This window comes from Ornithorhynchus anatinus, chromosome 4 (assembly GCF_004115215.2).
Source record: "Ornithorhynchus anatinus isolate Pmale09 chromosome 4, mOrnAna1.pri.v4, whole genome shotgun sequence".
NCBI classification, from domain to species: Eukaryota; Metazoa; Chordata; class Mammalia; order Monotremata; family Ornithorhynchidae; genus Ornithorhynchus; species Ornithorhynchus anatinus.
The window spans coordinates 8,168,904-8,186,212 of NC_041731.1; the positions used below are offsets into that span (position 1 = coordinate 8,168,904).

General features: G+C 67.8%; 1 protein-coding gene across 1 annotated transcript; it reads left to right on the forward strand.

Annotated features, from left to right (window-relative positions):
* Positions 1-477: 477 nt before the first annotated feature.
* Positions 478-17,303, forward strand: CPSF1 (cleavage and polyadenylation specific factor 1). The gene is made up of 37 exons (XM_029062531.2): positions 478-672; positions 2,576-2,603; positions 2,764-2,906; positions 3,321-3,401; positions 3,690-3,841; positions 4,142-4,288; positions 4,450-4,589; positions 4,761-4,871; positions 5,261-5,354; positions 5,661-5,748; positions 5,846-5,986; positions 6,533-6,584; positions 6,697-6,791; positions 7,151-7,225; positions 7,384-7,464; positions 8,910-8,999; positions 9,564-9,674; positions 9,834-9,975; positions 10,440-10,618; positions 10,806-10,942; positions 11,780-11,954; positions 12,057-12,272; positions 12,372-12,461; positions 12,564-12,707; positions 12,850-13,002; positions 13,180-13,296; positions 13,666-13,756; positions 14,210-14,294; positions 14,445-14,586; positions 14,758-14,910; positions 15,668-15,844; positions 16,078-16,144; positions 16,269-16,316; positions 16,482-16,637; positions 16,739-16,868; positions 16,964-17,102; positions 17,181-17,303. The coding sequence occupies exons 1-37, from the start codon at positions 529-531 to the stop codon at positions 17,226-17,228; spliced, it is 4,362 nt and encodes a 1,453-aa protein (XP_028918364.1). The 5' UTR covers positions 478-528; the 3' UTR covers positions 17,229-17,303.
* The last annotated feature ends 6 nt before the right edge of the window (positions 17,304-17,309 follow it).

The following is a 17,309-nucleotide window of genomic DNA, read 5'->3' on the forward strand; positions in this document are numbered from 1 at the left end:
CAGTTCTCCCGTCCGGCCACCAGGGGTCGCGGTGTCCCCCGTCCGGCCTCCAGGGGCCGCCGCAGTTCTCCGTCCGGCCACCAGGGTCGCGGTTTCCCCGTCCGGCCACCAGGGGTCGCGTGTCCCCGTCGCGCCTCCAGGGGCCGCCGCAGTTCTCCCTTCCGGCCACCAGGGGCCGCGCTTTCCCCCGTCCGGCCACCAGGGGTCGCCGTTCCCCGTCCGGCCTCCAGGGGCCGCCGCCGTTCCCCCGTCCGGCCACCAGACGCGATGACCTCCCCCTGCCGGAGGGGCCGCGGAACGTTTGTGGCGGGTCCGCGGGGGCCCGGCCGGACGGGTTTCTCCGGCGCGCCGGGGGCCGAGGGGGAGGCGAGGCGAGGCCAGGCGGGCGCCGCTTCCGGGTTGGGCCGAGGGCGCAGGCGCGGGGCGCAGGCGCAGTGCGCGGCCTCCCTGCCTGGCTCCCCTCCCCCCCCCCCGCCCCCTGGGCCCCGGGGCCGGCGCCCGCGCTGTGCGGGTCGCGTTGTAGCAGCGATGTACGCGGTGTACAAACAGGCGCACCCGCCCACCGGTCTGGAGTTCTCCATGTACTGCAACTTCTTCAGCAACGCCGAACGCAACCTGGTGGTGGCCGGGACCTCGCAGCTCTACGTCTACCGGCTCAACCACCACTCCGAGGTGCTGGAGGGGGGAGGGGAGGAGCAGAGGGGCTCCCCCGTTTAGACCGTGAAGCCGTTACTGGGCAGGGATGGGCTCCCTCTATTGCCCAGTTGCCCATTCCTAGCGCTTAGGACAGTGCTCTGCACATAGTAAGCGCTCAATCGATACCATTGAATGAATGAATGAATGAATGAATGAGGGGGGAGGGGAAGGGGGGGGAGCAGAGGGGCTCCCCCGTTTAGACTGTGAAGCCGTTACTGGGCAGGGATGGGCTCCCTCTATTGCCCAGTTGCCCATTCCTAGCGTTTAGGACAGTGCTCTGCACATAGTAAGCGCTCAATCGATACCATTGAATGAATGAATGAATGAGAGGGGGAGGGGAAGGGGGGGGAGCAGAGGGGCTCCCCCGTTTAGACTGTGAGCCCGTTACTGGGCAGGGATGGGCTCCCTCTATTGCCCAATTGCCCATTCCTAGCGTTTAGGACAGTGCTCTGCACATAGTAAGCGCTCAATCGATACCATTGAATGAATGAATGAATGAATGAATGAATGAGAGGGGGAGGGGAGGGGGGGGAGCAGAGGGGCTCCCCCGTTTAGACTGTGAGCCCGTTACTGGGCAGGGATGGGCTCTCTCTGCTGCCCCGTTGTCCATTGCTAGCGCTTAGGACGGTGCTCTGCACATAGTAAGCGCTCAATCAATACCATTGAATGAATGAATGAATGAATGAGAGGGGGTGGGGGGGAGGGGAGGGAGGACAGAGGGTCTCCCCCGTTTAGACTGCGAGCCCGTTCCTGGGCAGGGGTGGGCTCTCTCTGTTGCCCAATTGTCCATTCTTAGCGCTTAGGACGGTGCTGTGCACATAGAGTTCAATCGGTACCAATGAATGAATGAATGAATGAATGAGAGGGGGTGGGGAGAGAAGGGAAGGGGGAAGGGAGGACAGAGGGTCTCCCCCGATTAGACTGTGAGCCCATTACCGGGCAGGGATGGGCTCTCTCTGTTGCCCAGTTGTCCATTCTTAGCGCTTAGGACAGTGCTCCGCACATAGTAAGTGCTCAATCAATACCGTTGAAGGAACGAATGAATGAATGAGAGGGGGTGGGGGAGAGGAGGGGGGAGAGAAGGGAAGGGGGGAGGGAGGACAGAGGGTCTCCCCCTTCTAGACTGTGAGTCCGTTATTGGGTGGGGATGGTCTGTATCTGCTCCCCCGTTGTTCATTCTCAGCGTTTAGTCCAGTGCTCTGCACAGAGGAAGCGCTCAGTCAGTCGGATCGAACGAATGACTGGATGAGAGGGGGTGGGGGAGAGGAGGAAGGGGGGAGGGGGGAGGGCTGGGGGGCGAGGGGAGGGAGGACAAGCGGTGGGGTGGAGGGGGTTAGGGGGAGGGGGTGGTGACGAATGGGTGGGGGGTGGGGAAGGGGATGGAGCGGAGGGGGATTGTAGGGGGATGAGGGGATAATCGCCCTCCGGTCTGGGTGACTGCCATCATCAGGGGTCCGTGCAGAGGTCAAGGTGTGGGTCCCCAACCCCGGGGCAGGGGTGCGTGTGGGTGTTTGGTGGGGGGAGCCGGGGGGCGGGTAAAGGTACCCACCTGTCAGTCCGGGTCAGGACCACCACGTGTGATTTCTTCTGAGCCCCCCTCCCCTCACTGGGGTGGAGGCGGGGACCCCTTTGGCCCCCGGCTGCTTCCGAGGGATAGGTACCGGGCCTCGTTCCCACCTGTGTGTTCTTAGCCCAGCGCTCTCTGCCCGGGAAGGGCTTGGTAAGTGTGGCACTCTCGCTGCCGCTCCCCCCGCCCCGGCCGCCGCCATCAGCCTCCCGTCCCAAGTCCCTCCGGCCAGGCCGGGGCAGAGGCCTCCAAGGCGGGTCCCGGGCAGGGAGGGATTTGCTCCTCACGGCAGCTCTGTCTCTTCCTCCCCAGTCGGCGACCAAGAGTGACAGGAATCCAGGTGAGGGGCCGGGGGGCCGGAGGCGGGCGGGGGGACGGTGGGTCCGGGAGTAAGGGATCGCGAGTCCTCGGAGCCCTCCCCCGGTGCCCGGTCCGGTGGCGGGGGAGCCGGCGGGCGAAGGCGGACTCCCGCTTCTCACCCCTCCCTCCCCTCCCCGCAGATGGCAAGGCTCCCCGGGAGCACCGAGAGAAGCTGGAGCTGGTGGCCTCCTTCTCCTTCTTCGGCAACGTCATGTCCATGGCCAGCGTGCAGCTCGCCGGGGCCAAGCGTGACGCCCTGCTGCTCAGCTTCAAGGATGCCAAGGTGCCCGCCGCGGTGGGAAGGGAAGAAGCCCCTAGGGGCACCCGGGGGCCCGCCCTGGAAGCCGGCTGGGGCGGGACCGCCGGCCCGTTGGTCGATTCTCGTTCCCCGTCGGGGGGGCGGAGCCCCGGGCCGCCGGGTATCCGGGGTCTCGGTAAGACGGGGGCCCCGGCCTCCGCCCCCCAGGAGCGACCAGGCCGGCGGACACCCGGACCTTCTTATTTTTGGACGGGCTCGGGGCAGGGGCAGCGGGAGGGGAAGGAGACGGGGGTGTGGAGCGAGAAGGAGGTGGGGGAGGAGTCTGCCAAAGCGTGTGTGTGTGTGTAGGAGGTGGGGGGTCGGAGGCCTCGGAGGGCAGAGCTCAGCCCCTGGGAAGAGCGGGCCGGGGCCGATGGATAACCTCCGCTCCCTTGACAGCTGTCTGTGGTGGAATACGACCCCGGGACCCATGACCTGAAGACCCTCTCCCTGCATTACTTTGAAGAACCTGAGCTGCGGGTTAGTCCCTACGCTGGCCCTTTCCTCACACACGCCGGCCCCGAGCCCCCCCGACGTTCCCCTCCCACCTCCCGCCCCCCACGCGGCCCCGTGTGGATCGGCTACTTCTGCTTCTCCCCAGGCCCGTCCCTGGGAGTAAGTGGGGAGCGCGGGTCCGGCCGAGGGGCGGACGCGGGAAGGGTTCAGTGGCCCCTGAGACGTCCGAGCCGGCGGCCCCGGGCCTTGCCCTCTGGCGCCCTGAGCGTCTGTCCCGTCCTGGCCCGAACCCGCCCCCGTCTCCCGTCGCAGGACGGGTTTGTCCAGAACGTGCACATCCCCCGCGTTCGGGTGGACCCCGACGGACGCTGCGCCGTGATGCTCATCTACGGGACCCGGCTCGTCGTGTTGCCCTTCCGCAGGGAGAGCCTGGCCGAGGAGCACGAGGGGCCCGTCGGGGAGGGGTATGTCGGGGGCGGGGAGGCCTACGTTGGGGGCAAAGGAGGAGAGGAGGCTTGGTGGCGGGGTGGGAGGAGGCGGGCGGCCTACATTTGGGGAGAGAGGGGATCTCGCGGGTGGGAGGAGGTTGAGGGAGGGGAGAAAGGTGCCGGGGGCCGGCGGCGGGGCGGGGAGAGGGGGCGGGACTGGCCGGCGGGGAGGAGAGACCCCCTCCACCTCTCACCTCCCCATCTTCCCGGGCTCTGTCCGCCCGGCCCCGAGTTCCCAGCGACACCTCCACCCTGTCCCCCGCTTCCCTCCTCCAGGCAGAAGTCGAGTTTTCTACCCAGCTATATCATCGACGTGCGGGCGTTGGATGAGAAACTGCTCAACATCATCGACCTTCAGTTTCTCCACGGCTATTACGAGCCCACCCTCCTCATCCTCTACGAGCCCAACCAGACCTGGCCCGGGTGCGGCCGCCCCCTCCCCTCGTCCGTCCGGCCCCTTGTTCTCCTGCCTCGTTCTCACCCTTCCCGCCCCCCGAAAGCCCAAACCGGTCGGGCTGGGACTCTGTTTCCCCCTGCCCGCCCCCCGGTTAAGCCCTGCCCCCTCCTTGCTTCTTTCGGCCCAGGCGGGTGGCGGTGCGTCAGGACACGTGCTCCATCGTGGCCATCTCGCTCAACATCCTGCAGAAGGTCCACCCGGTGATCTGGTCCCTCACCAGCCTGCCCTTCGACTGCACCCAGGCGCTGGCCGTGCCCAAGCCCATCGGTGAGGAGGAGCCCCCGGGGGCGCCGGGGTCCGACGGCCGCGCTCTGCCCGCTTCTCCCCTGCCGCAGTGGGACCCGGCGTGGGGCCGGGGGGCGGCCCGCTCGTTCCCCCGAGCCTCTCCTCCCAGACCCTCCCCCCGCCGACCCTCCGGCTCTCTGCCTCTCTCCCCAGGCGGGGTGGTGATCTTCGCCGTGAACTCGCTGCTCTACCTGAACCAGAGCGTCCCCCCGTACGGCGTCTCCCTCAACAGCCTCACTGCCGGCACCACCGCCTTCCCCCTGCGTGAGCCCGGACGCGACGAAGGGCGGGTGGGGGCGGGCGTTGGGGGCGGGGCGGGGCCGGGAGGGCCCCGGGGGCCGAGGAGGGCCTGGTGGGCTCGAGGATTGGGAGCGGGAGGTAGCTCACCGTAACCTTTGGGCCATTTGGGGTTTCCGGCCCCTCACTGCGCCCCTCTCCCCGCCTCCAATCTGACCGGGCTGGGACCCTCCGTCTCACCGCCCTGGGCTCCTCTTCCCGTCACCCCAGCTGTGCCCAACCTGCCTCTGTCGCTTGCCCCCCCCACCTCCCTTCTGCCTCCTTCAAAGCCTCGGCGTTCCCGGGGCGTGACCGGACCCGAGGGTCACCCCTGACCCTCTGTCTCGGCTCCACTTCCTCCCCCCCGCTCCTCCCAGGCCTGCACGACGGGGTGAGGATCACACTGGACTGTGCTCAGGCAGCCTTCATCTCCTATGACAAAATGGTCATCTCGCTCAAGGGCGGGGAGATGTGAGTATCTCCCACGGGCCCTCCCCTCTCACGCCTCAGGTCCGCAATCCACTCTCCCCGTCCTACCTGCCTGGGGTCCAGGTTCCCGTCCTCCCCCCCGAAAGGTCCTCCTCCCGTGTCCGTCCCGCGCTTCGAGGGGCCCCCGTCCACTTCTCCCTCCCAGCCCCCGGGCCTTCTTTGTTGCCCCGGGACCACCCAACAGAAAGACAAGGCCGAGGGCCCACCTCGGGCCCCCACGGAGCCCCCCCAACGCCAGCCCCTCTCACCGCCCTCTCTCCCTTCCCGCCGCTCCCCCTCTCTCCCCAGCTACGTCCTGACCCTCATCACGGACGGCATGCGCAGCGTCCGGTCCTTCCACTTCGACAAGGCCGCCGCCAGCGTCCTCACCACCTGCGTGAGTGCCCCGCGGGCCGGGGGCGAGCGGGGGCGAGCTGGGCGAAGGGGTCGCCTGGGGGCGGCTGACGAGTCGGGTCGGCCCCACCGCCCCTTAGATGATCACCATGGAGCCCGGGTACCTGTTCTTGGGTTCCCGTCTCGGCAACTCGCTGCTGCTGAAGTACACGGAGAAGCTGCAGGAGCCCCCCGCCGGCAGTGCCCGTGAGCCAGCCCGGGATTCCGGGGCCGACAAGCAGGTCAGCTGGTCCCCACCCCAACTCCTCCCACCCCGTCGTTCCCCTCCCTGCACCCATCCCCTTGTTTTCCCGCCCGCTTGCCTGGGCGGGGGGAGTCCCGTCCCCTTTCAGAGTGGACGTCCGGGCCCTCTCGGGGCCCCAAGACCCGTCAGGTGCAAGAGCTGCGGCGGTTCGGCTCAGCCCGGCCCCGGGCTCCCTTCTGGGCCAGCGGTCCCCCCAATCTCTGACCTCGTTCCCTTCAGTCCCAGCACCTAAAATAGATGTGCCTGGGGAGCGGGGAGGATTAGAACCCGGGCCCCACTCAGCCAGGTTGGAGTCTGTACCCACCCGATCTGGCCGCACAGACGCAGGAATGCGGGCCCGGCAGCCAGCTGGCCGTCCCCCCCCGTCAGGCTCGGAGTCCCGGGGCCCGGGCCGGGGGACCGAGAGGCCAGCCGGGCCGGGGGACGGGGAAGGGAGGCATCTCGGCTCGGGTTGGGAGGGAGCAGGACCGAGTCAAGGCTGCTTCTGGGCCCGCCGCGACCCCTCCCCTCTCCGCGTCCCCAGGAGGAGCCCCCCGTCAAGAAGAAGCGTGTGGAGCAAGCGCTTAGCTGGGCGGGTAGGAGCCGGGCCCCGCCGGAGGGGCCGGGGACGGTGGGGGGTCGGCCGGGGGTGAGGGGTGCGCGGCCGGAGCCCGGGACGGGCCTGAACTGGAGGGGCCCGGGTTCCAGGGGGAAAGTCGGCCGCGCAGGACGAGGTGGACGAGATCGAGGTGTACGGCAGCGAGGCCCAGTCCGGGACCCAGCTGGCCACCTACTCCTTCGAGGTGAGGGCGACGGAGACTCCGCTGCCCTTTGATCCCCCTCCTTCCTGTTCCCTCCCCCGGGGTCCCAGCGGACGCCACCGCATCTGGTGTCCCGCCCCCGCCCTCAGAGTTCCCATCCTCCCCACCGATTCCCCCATCCGTCCACTCAATCCGCCAGTCCCGTTTACCGAGGCCTTATCGTGCGCAGACCGCTGTACCGAGCGCTCGGGAAAGTACAGCGCAGTAGAGACGGAAGACCCGATCCCTGGCCACAGTGAGGGGGGATGTCCCCGGGGCGACCGATCGGGACTGGGCGCTCGTGGTTGAGGACCCAATCTGAATTCTCCGACGACCCGACCGGGTCACCCCTCTCCACCCAGGTGTGCGACAGCATCCTGAACATCGGTCCCTGTGCCAATGCCGCCATGGGGGAGCCGGCCTTCCTGTCCGAAGAGGTAGGTGGCCCGCCCTCCCCCAGCCTCGGCCCCGGGGGCGCCGGAGGCTCGGTAGGACGGCGGGGGCCGAGGGCTGGAGCCGGGGAGGAGCCGCTCCCTCGGCCAGCCACCCACTTAACCAAATGTCCCCCTCCCCGCCTTCCCCTCTCGCCCGGCAGTTCCAGAACAGCCCCGAGCCTGACCTGGAGATCGTGGTTTGCTCGGGCTATGGAAAGAACGGGGCGCTGTCTGTCCTGCAGGTGAGGCTGGGGGATGGGATGGGGGGGCCGTGCGGGCTGCAGGTGGGGCTGGGGGTTTTCGTGCTGCCAGGGATGGGGGGTGGGGATGGGGCTTGGGGTAGCCAAGAGGCAGTATTGGGGAGTCTCTTAAGGGGCTAAGGTCTCCCCACTGACTGGGGAGCCCGGGGAGGGTCTGGGCGGTCTGGGGTGGGAACTAAGAAGGTGGAAGACGGCTGGGCGGGGACCAATCAGTGGTATTTATTGAGCGCTTACTGCGCGTAGAGTACTGTATTAAGCCTTAGGGGGGTACGATACGAAAAAATAGACACATTCCCCGCCCACAGGGAGCTTGCAGTCTAATGGGGGAGTCGGACGTTAAGATGAATTATGGATGTGTACATAAGGGCTGTGGGTCTGAGGGACCGAGGAGAGGGTCAATGTCAAGGGCCTACGAAGCCCCCCTTTTCCTCTGCTCCTCCTCCCCTCCCCATGGCCCCGACTCCCTCCCTCTGCTCTACCCATCTCCCCACCCCACAGCACTTGGGTATATATGTATATATTATTCTGTCTATTTTATTCATGATGCGTATATGTGTGTCATTCTGTTTATATTGATGCTGTTGTTCACTTGTTTTGATGTCCGACTGCCCCCCGCTTCTAGACTGTGAGCCCGTTGTTGGGCAGGGATTTCTCTATTTGTTGCTGAATGGTACTTTCCGAGCGCTTAGTACAGTGCTCTGCACACCGAAAGCGCTCAGTAAATAGGATTGAGTGAATACAGATCCAAGCAATGCGGCCAGTGCAGGAGGGAGAAGGAGTTAGGGAAAAGAGGGCTCAACTGGGGAAGGCCTCCCGGAGAAGATGCGATTTTAATAAGGCTTTGAAGGCGGGGGGGAGTGGTGCTGTGGCATATGTGGAAGGGGAGGAAGTTGTAGGCCAGAGGGAGGATATGGGAAAGGGATTGGCGGGGAGATAGATGAGAGCGAGGCACAGCGTCTCTGAGCGAGTCTCTTCACTTTTCCGGGCCTCAGTCACCTCATCTGTAAAATGGGGATTAAGACCGTGAGCCCCATATGGGACAGGGATTGGGTCCAACCCCATCGACTCGTATCACCCCAGTGCCTGGCACATAGCGAGGGCCGGACAGGTACCCCAGTGATGATTATTCCGGAGGTCTGCGGCGGGGAGCGTACGCCGTAGGTCTGGTGCGGGTGCCCCAGCAGCCGTCTCGTCCCCGGGGCCGCCCACTGTCACTGGGACGCGGTCCTTCAAAGCCCAGCAATGCTTCAGGAAGGCCCCGCTCCAGTCCGCTTCGCCCCTCTCCCGCTCACCCTGCGGAGAGCCGGGCAGGGCACGGTCCGGGGATGGAGTCCAGACCCGGGTCGGGGGTGGAGATGGTGGCCTGGCTGAGCCTTCGTCGTCCTCCTCATACTCGTCCCTCCCGGCCCGGCTCCCTCACGCTGCAGAAGAGCATCCGACCGCAGGTGGTGACGACCTTCGAGCTGCCCGGCTGCTACGACATGTGGACAGTCATCGCACCCGTGCGCAAGGAGGAGGTCAGGGCCCTTCGCTCACTCCCTCAGTCGTATTTATTGAGCACCTAGTGTGTGCAGAGCACTGAACTGTGTGATTCCCCGTCCTGCCTCCCCTCCATCCCGGCTTCCCCTCCAGAGCCTCTCTCCTTCTCCCTCCCATCTCCCTGCCTCACTCATTTCCTCCATCCCTTCTTCCTTTTCTCCCTCTCCTTGTCCTTCTCTTTCTCTCTCCCTCCCCGCCCCAGAACATATCTTTCTCTCCCTCTCTCCGCTCCCCTCTCCATCCTTCCCTTGCTTCCTCCTCCTCTCTTTCCCTCCCTTCCTCCCTCCTTGGGGTCCGAGGTCCGTGCAGCCCCTTGGCGTCTGTTGGAAAAATGGGTGGTGGCTTCCTACCTTCCATTTCCCTTCCCTTCTTCCCATTCCTCTCCTCTTCCCGCTCCCTTTCTTCTTCCTTCCCCCACCCGTCTAGCTCCAACGTCTCCCTTCTCCCTGTCCCCCACCCCACCTCCCTTCTCCCAAGGCCCCCAGCCCCCATCGGGCCTCCATTCCTCTCATCTTCTCCCATCTCCTGGTCTGTGTCCCCAGGGTGATAGCCCCAAGGGGGAAGGAGCTGAGAGTGAGCCCACCCCGCCCGAACCAGAAGACGATGGGAAGAGACACGGCTTTCTGATCCTGAGCCGGGAGGACTCTACCATGGTGAGGGCACGGGTCTGGAGGGAGTTGACGGGAGGCTGGGGGTGGGGGCGGGAGGTGGAGTGGGGTGGCCCATCACTGCTCTCCAGTTTGGACCCCGCTGCCGTCTGGGCCTGGGGTTTGGGGAGCTTAAACCCTCCCCTCCTTGTGTCTCTCGTCCAGATCTTGCAGACGGGGCAGGAGATAATGGAGCTGGACACGAGCGGCTTCGCCACGCAGGGCCCCACCGTCTACGCCGGCAACATTGGCGACGACCGCTACATCGTGCAGGTCTCGCCCCTCGGCCTCCGCCTGCTGGAAGGAGGTGGGGCCCCCCCCCACGGGGCGCCGGGGTGCGGAGGGGAGACGGGCATGGAGCTGTCCCGTCCGTTTCCCGCTGCGGGGTTGTGAGGGCTGAGGCTGGGGAAGGGCTCTCGGAAGCCCCAACAAGGCCGAGGCTTTTCCCGATTCGGCCCCCAGGCTGATCTCCAGCACCGGGCCGGGGCCCGGCCTGGTCTGTTCCAGTCAGCAGAGCCTCCAGGGACCCCGTCGGGCTTCCGGGGGCTGAAGCCGTGTGTCTTCCGAGCATCCCCCGGGGTCTGGGGCCTCAGGTTCCATGGGGGCAGCGAACCCGCAGCTGCTCCCTATTCTCCCAGACCTGGCTCCCAGGCGGCCGGGAGCCGGCGCCGAGCTCGGGAGGCGCTGGGGAGAGAGGCCGTGCCCGCGATGCTTTGGGAAGCCCGGGAGGGTGGGGGTCCGACGTCAGCGGCGTTCTCCCCCCGCTCCTAGTGAACCAGTTGCATTTCATCCCCGTGGACCTGGGCTCCCCCATCGTTCAGTGTGCCGTGGCCGACCCCTACGTGGTCATCATGAGCGCCGAGGGCCACGTGACCATGTTCCTGCTCAAGAGCGACTCGTACGGGGGCCGGACCCACCGCCTGGCCCTGCACAAGCCCCCGCTGCACTCCGTAAGTAGAGGAGGACCCCCCGGGGACCTCGGGGCTCGGATCCCCCGCCTCTGCCCGGCCGTGTTCTCCCTGCACCGCCCTCACGCCCCCGTCCCGGTCCCGACCCCCACGGGAGAGTCGGGAAGGGGGCGGGGGCTGGGCCGCTGCCGTTGCTGACCCCGGCGGCCCACGCTCCCCCCCGCGACAGCAATCGAAGGTGATCGCCCTGTGCGTGTACCGGGACGTGAGCGGCATGTTCACCACCGAGAGCCGAGCCTCCGGCCCCCGCGATGACCCCAGCCTGCGTGGCCAGAGCGAGGCGGAGCCCCTGCTGCAGGAACTCAGGTGCCGCTGACCCTCCGGGGCTGGGGCCGACAAGATCTAGGGGGCGGGGAGGGGGGACGCGAGCGGGAGGGAGAGAGGCCCGGCCTTCCGGCTGTGGAAAAATAACCGCGTTTCCCTCACCCAAGAGGGTCAGAGACCGGGGAGAGAGAAGAGGGAGGTCGAGGGGTAAGGGAGAAGGCGAGGAGCTAAGTACGCGGTGAGCGCTCAGTAAAATGGAAGTGATGGATTGGGAGGAGGAAACTGGGCGGAAGTAAGAAACGGTTGCCGCTGCGACTTAGGCGGAAGGGACGGTTGCGGCCTCAGGTGAACCGGCCCACCCAAGGGCCGCGGACCGTCGCCGTAACGTTCGTTGAGCACTCGCCGTGTGGAAGACGCTCGGCCCCGCTCTGGGGGTGAGCGATGGACGGGGTCCCGCTCCCCGCAGGGCTCCAGGCTAGGCGGAGAAGGATCGCGGCTAGAGAAGAAAATACAGATACGATGAAACGAGTTCAAATTAACGAGCGGTCTCTGTGGACCCGTTTAGTGGGCTGGGGACAAGACGCCTTTCAGTCAGTCGGGCGTGGGGAGGGAGGCACTGCCCTCCGCGGCCCCGGGGAGCAGCCGGGCTCTCCTGCCCACCGACTCGCGGGTAGCGCCCGCTCTCTGAGCCCCGGCGAGGCCCCGGGACTGAACTGCCCTCGGTCCCTCCCCGACTGGGTGTGGGTCCTCCAAGGGAGTCCGGGACGGCGGGGGTCCACCCCAGGCTCCCCACCGCTGGACGGGCGGACCAGAGCACCCGCGACAGGGTACGTGTGGGGCGCGCCCACCCACCCGAGACCCCCCCGCCCACTCCCTCAGCCACACGGTGGACGACGAGGAGGAGATGCTGTACGGAGACTCCAGCTCCCTGTTCAGCCCGAGCCGCGACGAGCCGCGCCGCAGCAGCCTGCCTCCTGCCGACCGCGACGCCCCCCAGTATCGGGCGGAGCCCACCCACTGGTGCGTGCTGGTGCGCGACAACGGAGCCATGGAGGTACCGGCCGCCCCCCCCGTCCCACCGCCGCCCCGGCCTTCCCCGCCCTGACGCCCTCTTCCCGCCTCACCCCATCATTCCCGTCTCTCCCGCCGCCCTCAGATCTACCAGCTCCCCGAGTGGCGCCTGGTGTTCCTGGTCAAAAACTTCCCCATGGGGCAGCGGGTGCTGGTGGACAGCTCTTTCGGTCAGCCCGCCGCCTCCGCCGCCCAGGCGGAGGCCAAGAAGGAGGAGCCGGCCCGCCAAGGCGAGCTGCCGCTGGTCAAGGAGGTGCTGCTGGTCGCCCTGGGCAACCGCCAGACTCGCCCCTACCTGCTGGTGAGGGGGGTGGGGCAGAGGGGGCCGGGGAGGGGTGGCGGGCGGGGCCCAAGCTAAGTCTCCGCCGGCCCCCCACCCCGGCCCCCTTCCCTCCCCCAGGTTCACGTGGACCAAGAGCTGCTGATCTACGAGGCCTTCGCCCACGACTCGCAGCTCGGCCAGAGCAACCTCAAAGTGCGGTTCAAGAAGGTACGGGACCCCCCCCACCCCCACCCCGAGGCCCGCCCCCCGACCCCTCACCGGCCGAGCCCCGCTCCGGGCTCGCTCCACCCAGCCCCGCCCTCCCCGCAGGTCCCCCACAACATCAACTTCCGGGAGAAGAAACCGAAGCCGTCCAAGAAGAAGCCGGAGAGCGGCGGGGGCGAGGAGGGAGCCGGGACCCGGGGCCGGGTGGCCCGATTCCGTTACTTTGAGGACATCTACGGCTACTCGGGGGTCAGCGGGGTCCGGGGGGAGGCCGGGGCCGCCGGGCGGGAGGGCGGCGGGAGGGGTCCGCGGGTCTGGGTGCCGGAACCGTCCCCCCGCCGCCGTCGGGACCCCCGAGGGGGCCGAGCTGGCTGACTCCTCCCCCTGCCAGGTGTTCATCTGCGGGCCCTCCCCGCACTGGCTCCTGGTGACCGCGCGAGGGGCCCTGCGACTGCACCCCATGACCATCGACGGCCTCATTGACTCCTTCGCCCCCTTCCACAACGTCAACTGCCCCAAGGGCTTCCTCTACTTCAACAGACAGGTGAGGTGACCGCCCAGCCTCCTCTCCCTCCGGGGCGGGTGGGCCGGGAGGAGGGGAACCGAACCGGGCCGGGGGGGCCTGAGGGTGGACGCCTGCGAGGCCGCGTGGGAGTCGGGGGTGCCGCCCCCCGTCCCCCCGCCCCCACGTTGGCTGAGGGTCCTCCCCCGGCGCCCGCAGGGAGAGCTGCGGATCAGCGTGCTGCCGGCCTACCTCTCCTACGACGCCCCGTGGCCCGTCCGCAAGATCCCACTACGCTGCACTGCCCACTACGTGGCCTATCACGTCGAGTCCAAGGTCAGGGCCCCAACCTCCCTGGGTCCGCCCCCCGACCCCAGCCCGGGCCCAGCCCCGATTGGAGCAGCGTCACACGCTGCGAGATGGGGGTCCAGCCCGGACTGGAAGAGGCCCGTCCGCCCTCCCTACCCGTGGGGATGAGCCTCGGATTCCCGGGACTACGATTCCCAACTGCCCACGGGACAGCAGCCGATCCTACCGCTTCCCGCCTATCTGGTCCTGCCCCAACCCCGGCTGGCCGGAGCTTCGTTTCGGGGCAGACCCTGCCGGAGGGTCCCTCCCCAAAGCCGCAGGTGCCCCCCCCCCCCCCCCCCCCCCCGGAAATGCGGGACCCCAGAGCAGAGATCCCCAATTCACGCCCTGTCCCAGGTGTATGTCGTGGCCACCAGCTCCAACACGCTGTGCACCCGCATCCCCCGCATGACGGGCGAGGAGAAGGAGTTCGAGGCCATCGAGAGGGGTGAGTGCAGCCCGCAGTCCCCCCGGCTGCGGGGGGGACGGGGGTGCGAGACGGATCCGGGGACCCCCTGCCCTCCGGATGGACTCCGGGAGACTGGAGCGGGCTGGTGGGTGAATAGGGCAGGGGATCCCGGGAAGACATGGGGGTGACGGTTTGGAGCACGGGGAAGCGGTTATGGGTGGAAGGGGAGGAGGAGGGCTAGTGGGGAAGGACCTCTCCCGGCCCCTCCGCCCCCCCCCCCGGCTGCGGAGCAAGTCCGAGGAGGGGGTGGGGACGGGCAGAGGGGTGCTGGCAGGTGGGAGCCAGGTGTCCAACGTCCCCCCGCCTCACTTGCTAAGCCCCTGCTCCCTGGGGGGCGGCGGCGAGAAGGAGGGCCCTAGGGGAGAGGGGGCGTGGTGTCAGTTTCTCTCTCCCCCTGCCCCTTCCTCTCTCACCCCCCTCATCTCTCCCCAGACGAGCGCTACATCCACCCCCTGCAGGAGGCCTTCTCCATCCAGCTCATCTCCCCCGTCAGCTGGGAGGCCATTCCCAATGCCAGGTAGGACCCCAGGCTCCACTCCTCTCTGCCCGGGGCCTCCGCCCTCTGCCCTCTCGCCGTCTGTCCCCTTCCGGGGCCCGGCCGTGCACGTGCCTGTGGTCGGACGGCCGCGCTCAAAGCCTCTCGCCCCACCCCCTCGCCGCCCTCCAGGATCGAGCTGGAGGAATGGGAGCACGTGACGTGCATGAAGACGGTCTCTCTGCGCAGCGAGGAGACGGTGTCCGGCCTCAAGGGCTACGTGGCGGCCGGGACCTGCCTCATGCAGGGGGAGGAAGTCACGTGCCGGGGACGGGTACGGGAAGAGCGGGCGGCCGGGGGGGGACCCCGGGACGGGGATGAGACGGGCCGGGGTCGGGGGGCCGCTCCGGGCGGGGCCCCGGGGACGGGTTTGGCCCGGAGGTGGCGGCGGAGGGGAGGAGCGAGTCCCTACCCTCCGCACCGGTCCCCGCTCCCGCCCTTCCAGATCCTGATCATGGATGTGATCGAGGTGGTGCCGGAGCCGGGGCAGCCCCTCACCAAGAACAAGTTCAAGGTTCTCTACGAGAAGGAACAGAAGGGTCCCGTGACGGCGCTCTGCCACTGCAACGGCTACCTGGTGTCGGCCATCGGACAGAAGGTGCCCAGACCCGGTCCGCCCGGGCTTCGGGTCGAAGCCGAACCCGGGGCTGGGGGGGATGGGGTCCCTGCCCCACCCCAGGGCCCGAGAGTCAGACCGAAAGAGAGCGTGCGCACGCTGGACCCTGGGGAGGGAGACCCAGGGGGCGAAGACGGGGTTCCTCCTCCGGCCAGACTTCCCGTTGGGCGGAGCGAGGTGGGCGCCCGCCGACGCCATCTCCCCTGCTAGACCGCGGGTTCCCCGAGGACCAGGATGACCTCTAAACCGTCTCTTGTCCTCTCCCAAGCACGCCGTCTAGCCCTCTGCCCCCTTTAGGTGCTCAGTAAATACTAGCGAGTGGTCGATTGGCACGTACAGCCCGGTAGACGGCGAAGGGAAGATCCAGGGGTGGGCGGGCAGGTGGGCAGATAGGTTTCCAGACCAAGAGGTGCGCGAACGCGGCCGTGGGGGCGTCGGAGTGGCATTCGCCGTCCCGGGACGGTGAGGGGTTTGGGCCGCGTGAGGAGGTCCAGGCCGGGAAGGGCCGGTTTGGGGCGGTGCATCCCCCGACCGTGCCCACACGCGTCGCTGCCTCTCCCCTCGCCCCGCTGGCAGCGATAGACGGGCCCGGGCCGAGTGGGAGCCGTAGCTGATCCCGTCTGGTTTGGATGAATCTCTGGATCTCGCCCCGGGGCCCCGCTTCTCCCGACGCCCCGGACTTCTCCACGCCAGCCCCGGGTTTTTCTCTAACACCGTGCGCCTGGCTCCGCTCCGCTAGATTTTCCTGTGGTCGCTACGTGCCAGTGAGCTCACGGGCATGGCCTTCATCGACACGCAGCTCTACATCCACCAGATGATCAGCGTGAAGAACTTCATCCTGGCAGCCGACGTCATGAAGAGCATCTCGCTGCTGCGCTATCAGGAGGAGAGCAAGACGCTGAGCCTCGTCAGCCGAGTAAGGGAGAGGCCTGCCTTGGGTCGGGGGGGGGGGGGGGGTACCGAGCCGGCCATCTGAGGGGAGCCCCCGGCTCCCAGCCGGCACCTTGGGCTTATTCGGGAACAACACGTTTAGGGCGAGGCGCTGGCTCAGGGTAGATTGGGCCCCCGGACCTCAGACCCCCGTAAGGGTGGTCGGCCAGGGCAGGAACGAGCCCCTCCCTCAGTCCCGGCCCTCTGGTGATTCCCCAGGATGCCAAGCCCCTGGAGGTTTACAGCGTGGACTTCATGGTGGACAACGCCCAGCTCGGCTTCCTGGGTCAGTCGGAGGGCCTCCCCCTCTAGGGCCCGGGCGGCCCACGGGGGCGGGGGGCGGTCTCGGTCCGGTGGGCTCCTCCGGAGGGGCCGGCGGAGACCGACCCCTGCCCCTTTCCCCGCGACAGTGTCCGACCGGGACCGCAACCTCATGGTTTACATGTACCTGCCCGAAGGTAAGAACCTCTCTGATCCAACCGGGGCGGCCCCGGCAGGGGGGTTGGGCTGGGGGCCCCGGGGCGGGGGTGTATGCGAGGAGGAGGAGGAGGAGCAGCAGCAGCTGCGGGGGGACGGTCCCCGTAGGCGGGAGTCCCCAGCGTGTCGGGTACTTCCCCGCCCAGCCAAGGAGAGCTTCGGGGGAATGCGGCTGCTGCGGCGGGCGGACTTCCACGTCGGGGCCCACGTCAACGCTTTCTGGCGGACGCCCTGCCGCGGGGCGGCCGAGGGACCCAGCAAAAAGTCCATCGTCTGGGAGAACAAACACATCACCTGGTTCGGTACGGGGCCCGTGGGCCGGCGGGGGTGGGAGGTAGGTGCCACTTGCTCTTGGGGAGGTGAAGCTCTGCTGACCTCCGCCCCCTCCTCCCCCCCACCGCAGCCACCTTGGACGGGGGCATCGGACTGCTGCTGCCCATGCAGGAGAAGACGTACCGGCGACTGCTCATGCTGCAGAACGCGCTGACCACCATGCTGCCCCACCACGCCGGCCTAAACCCCCGTGCCTTCCGGTCAGTGGCACGGCCCCGGGGCGGGACACCCCCCCCCCCCCGGCCGGTCCCGGGGTCCCCCCGCGGACTGACGGCCGCGCGCCCCTCGTCCCCAGGCTGCTGCACGTGGACCGGCGGACCCTGCAGAACGCCGTACGCAACATCCTGGACGGGGAACTGCTCAACCGCTACCTCTACCTCAGCACCATGGAACGCGCCGAGCTGGCCAAGAAGATCGGCACCACGCCCGACATCGTGAGCCGAGGGAGGACCCGGGTGGGGCCGCGTGGCCTCTCGCCTTCCCCCTGACTTGCCTTTCTTCTCCTCCCCCAGATCCTGGATGACCTGCTGGAGATCGACCGTGTCACGGCTCACTTCTGACGGGAGTATCTGCCCCCAAACCCTCCCCGTTTTGTACCGAACCGGTTCCTTAAAGTTGTTTAAAAAAAGATACAAGAAATA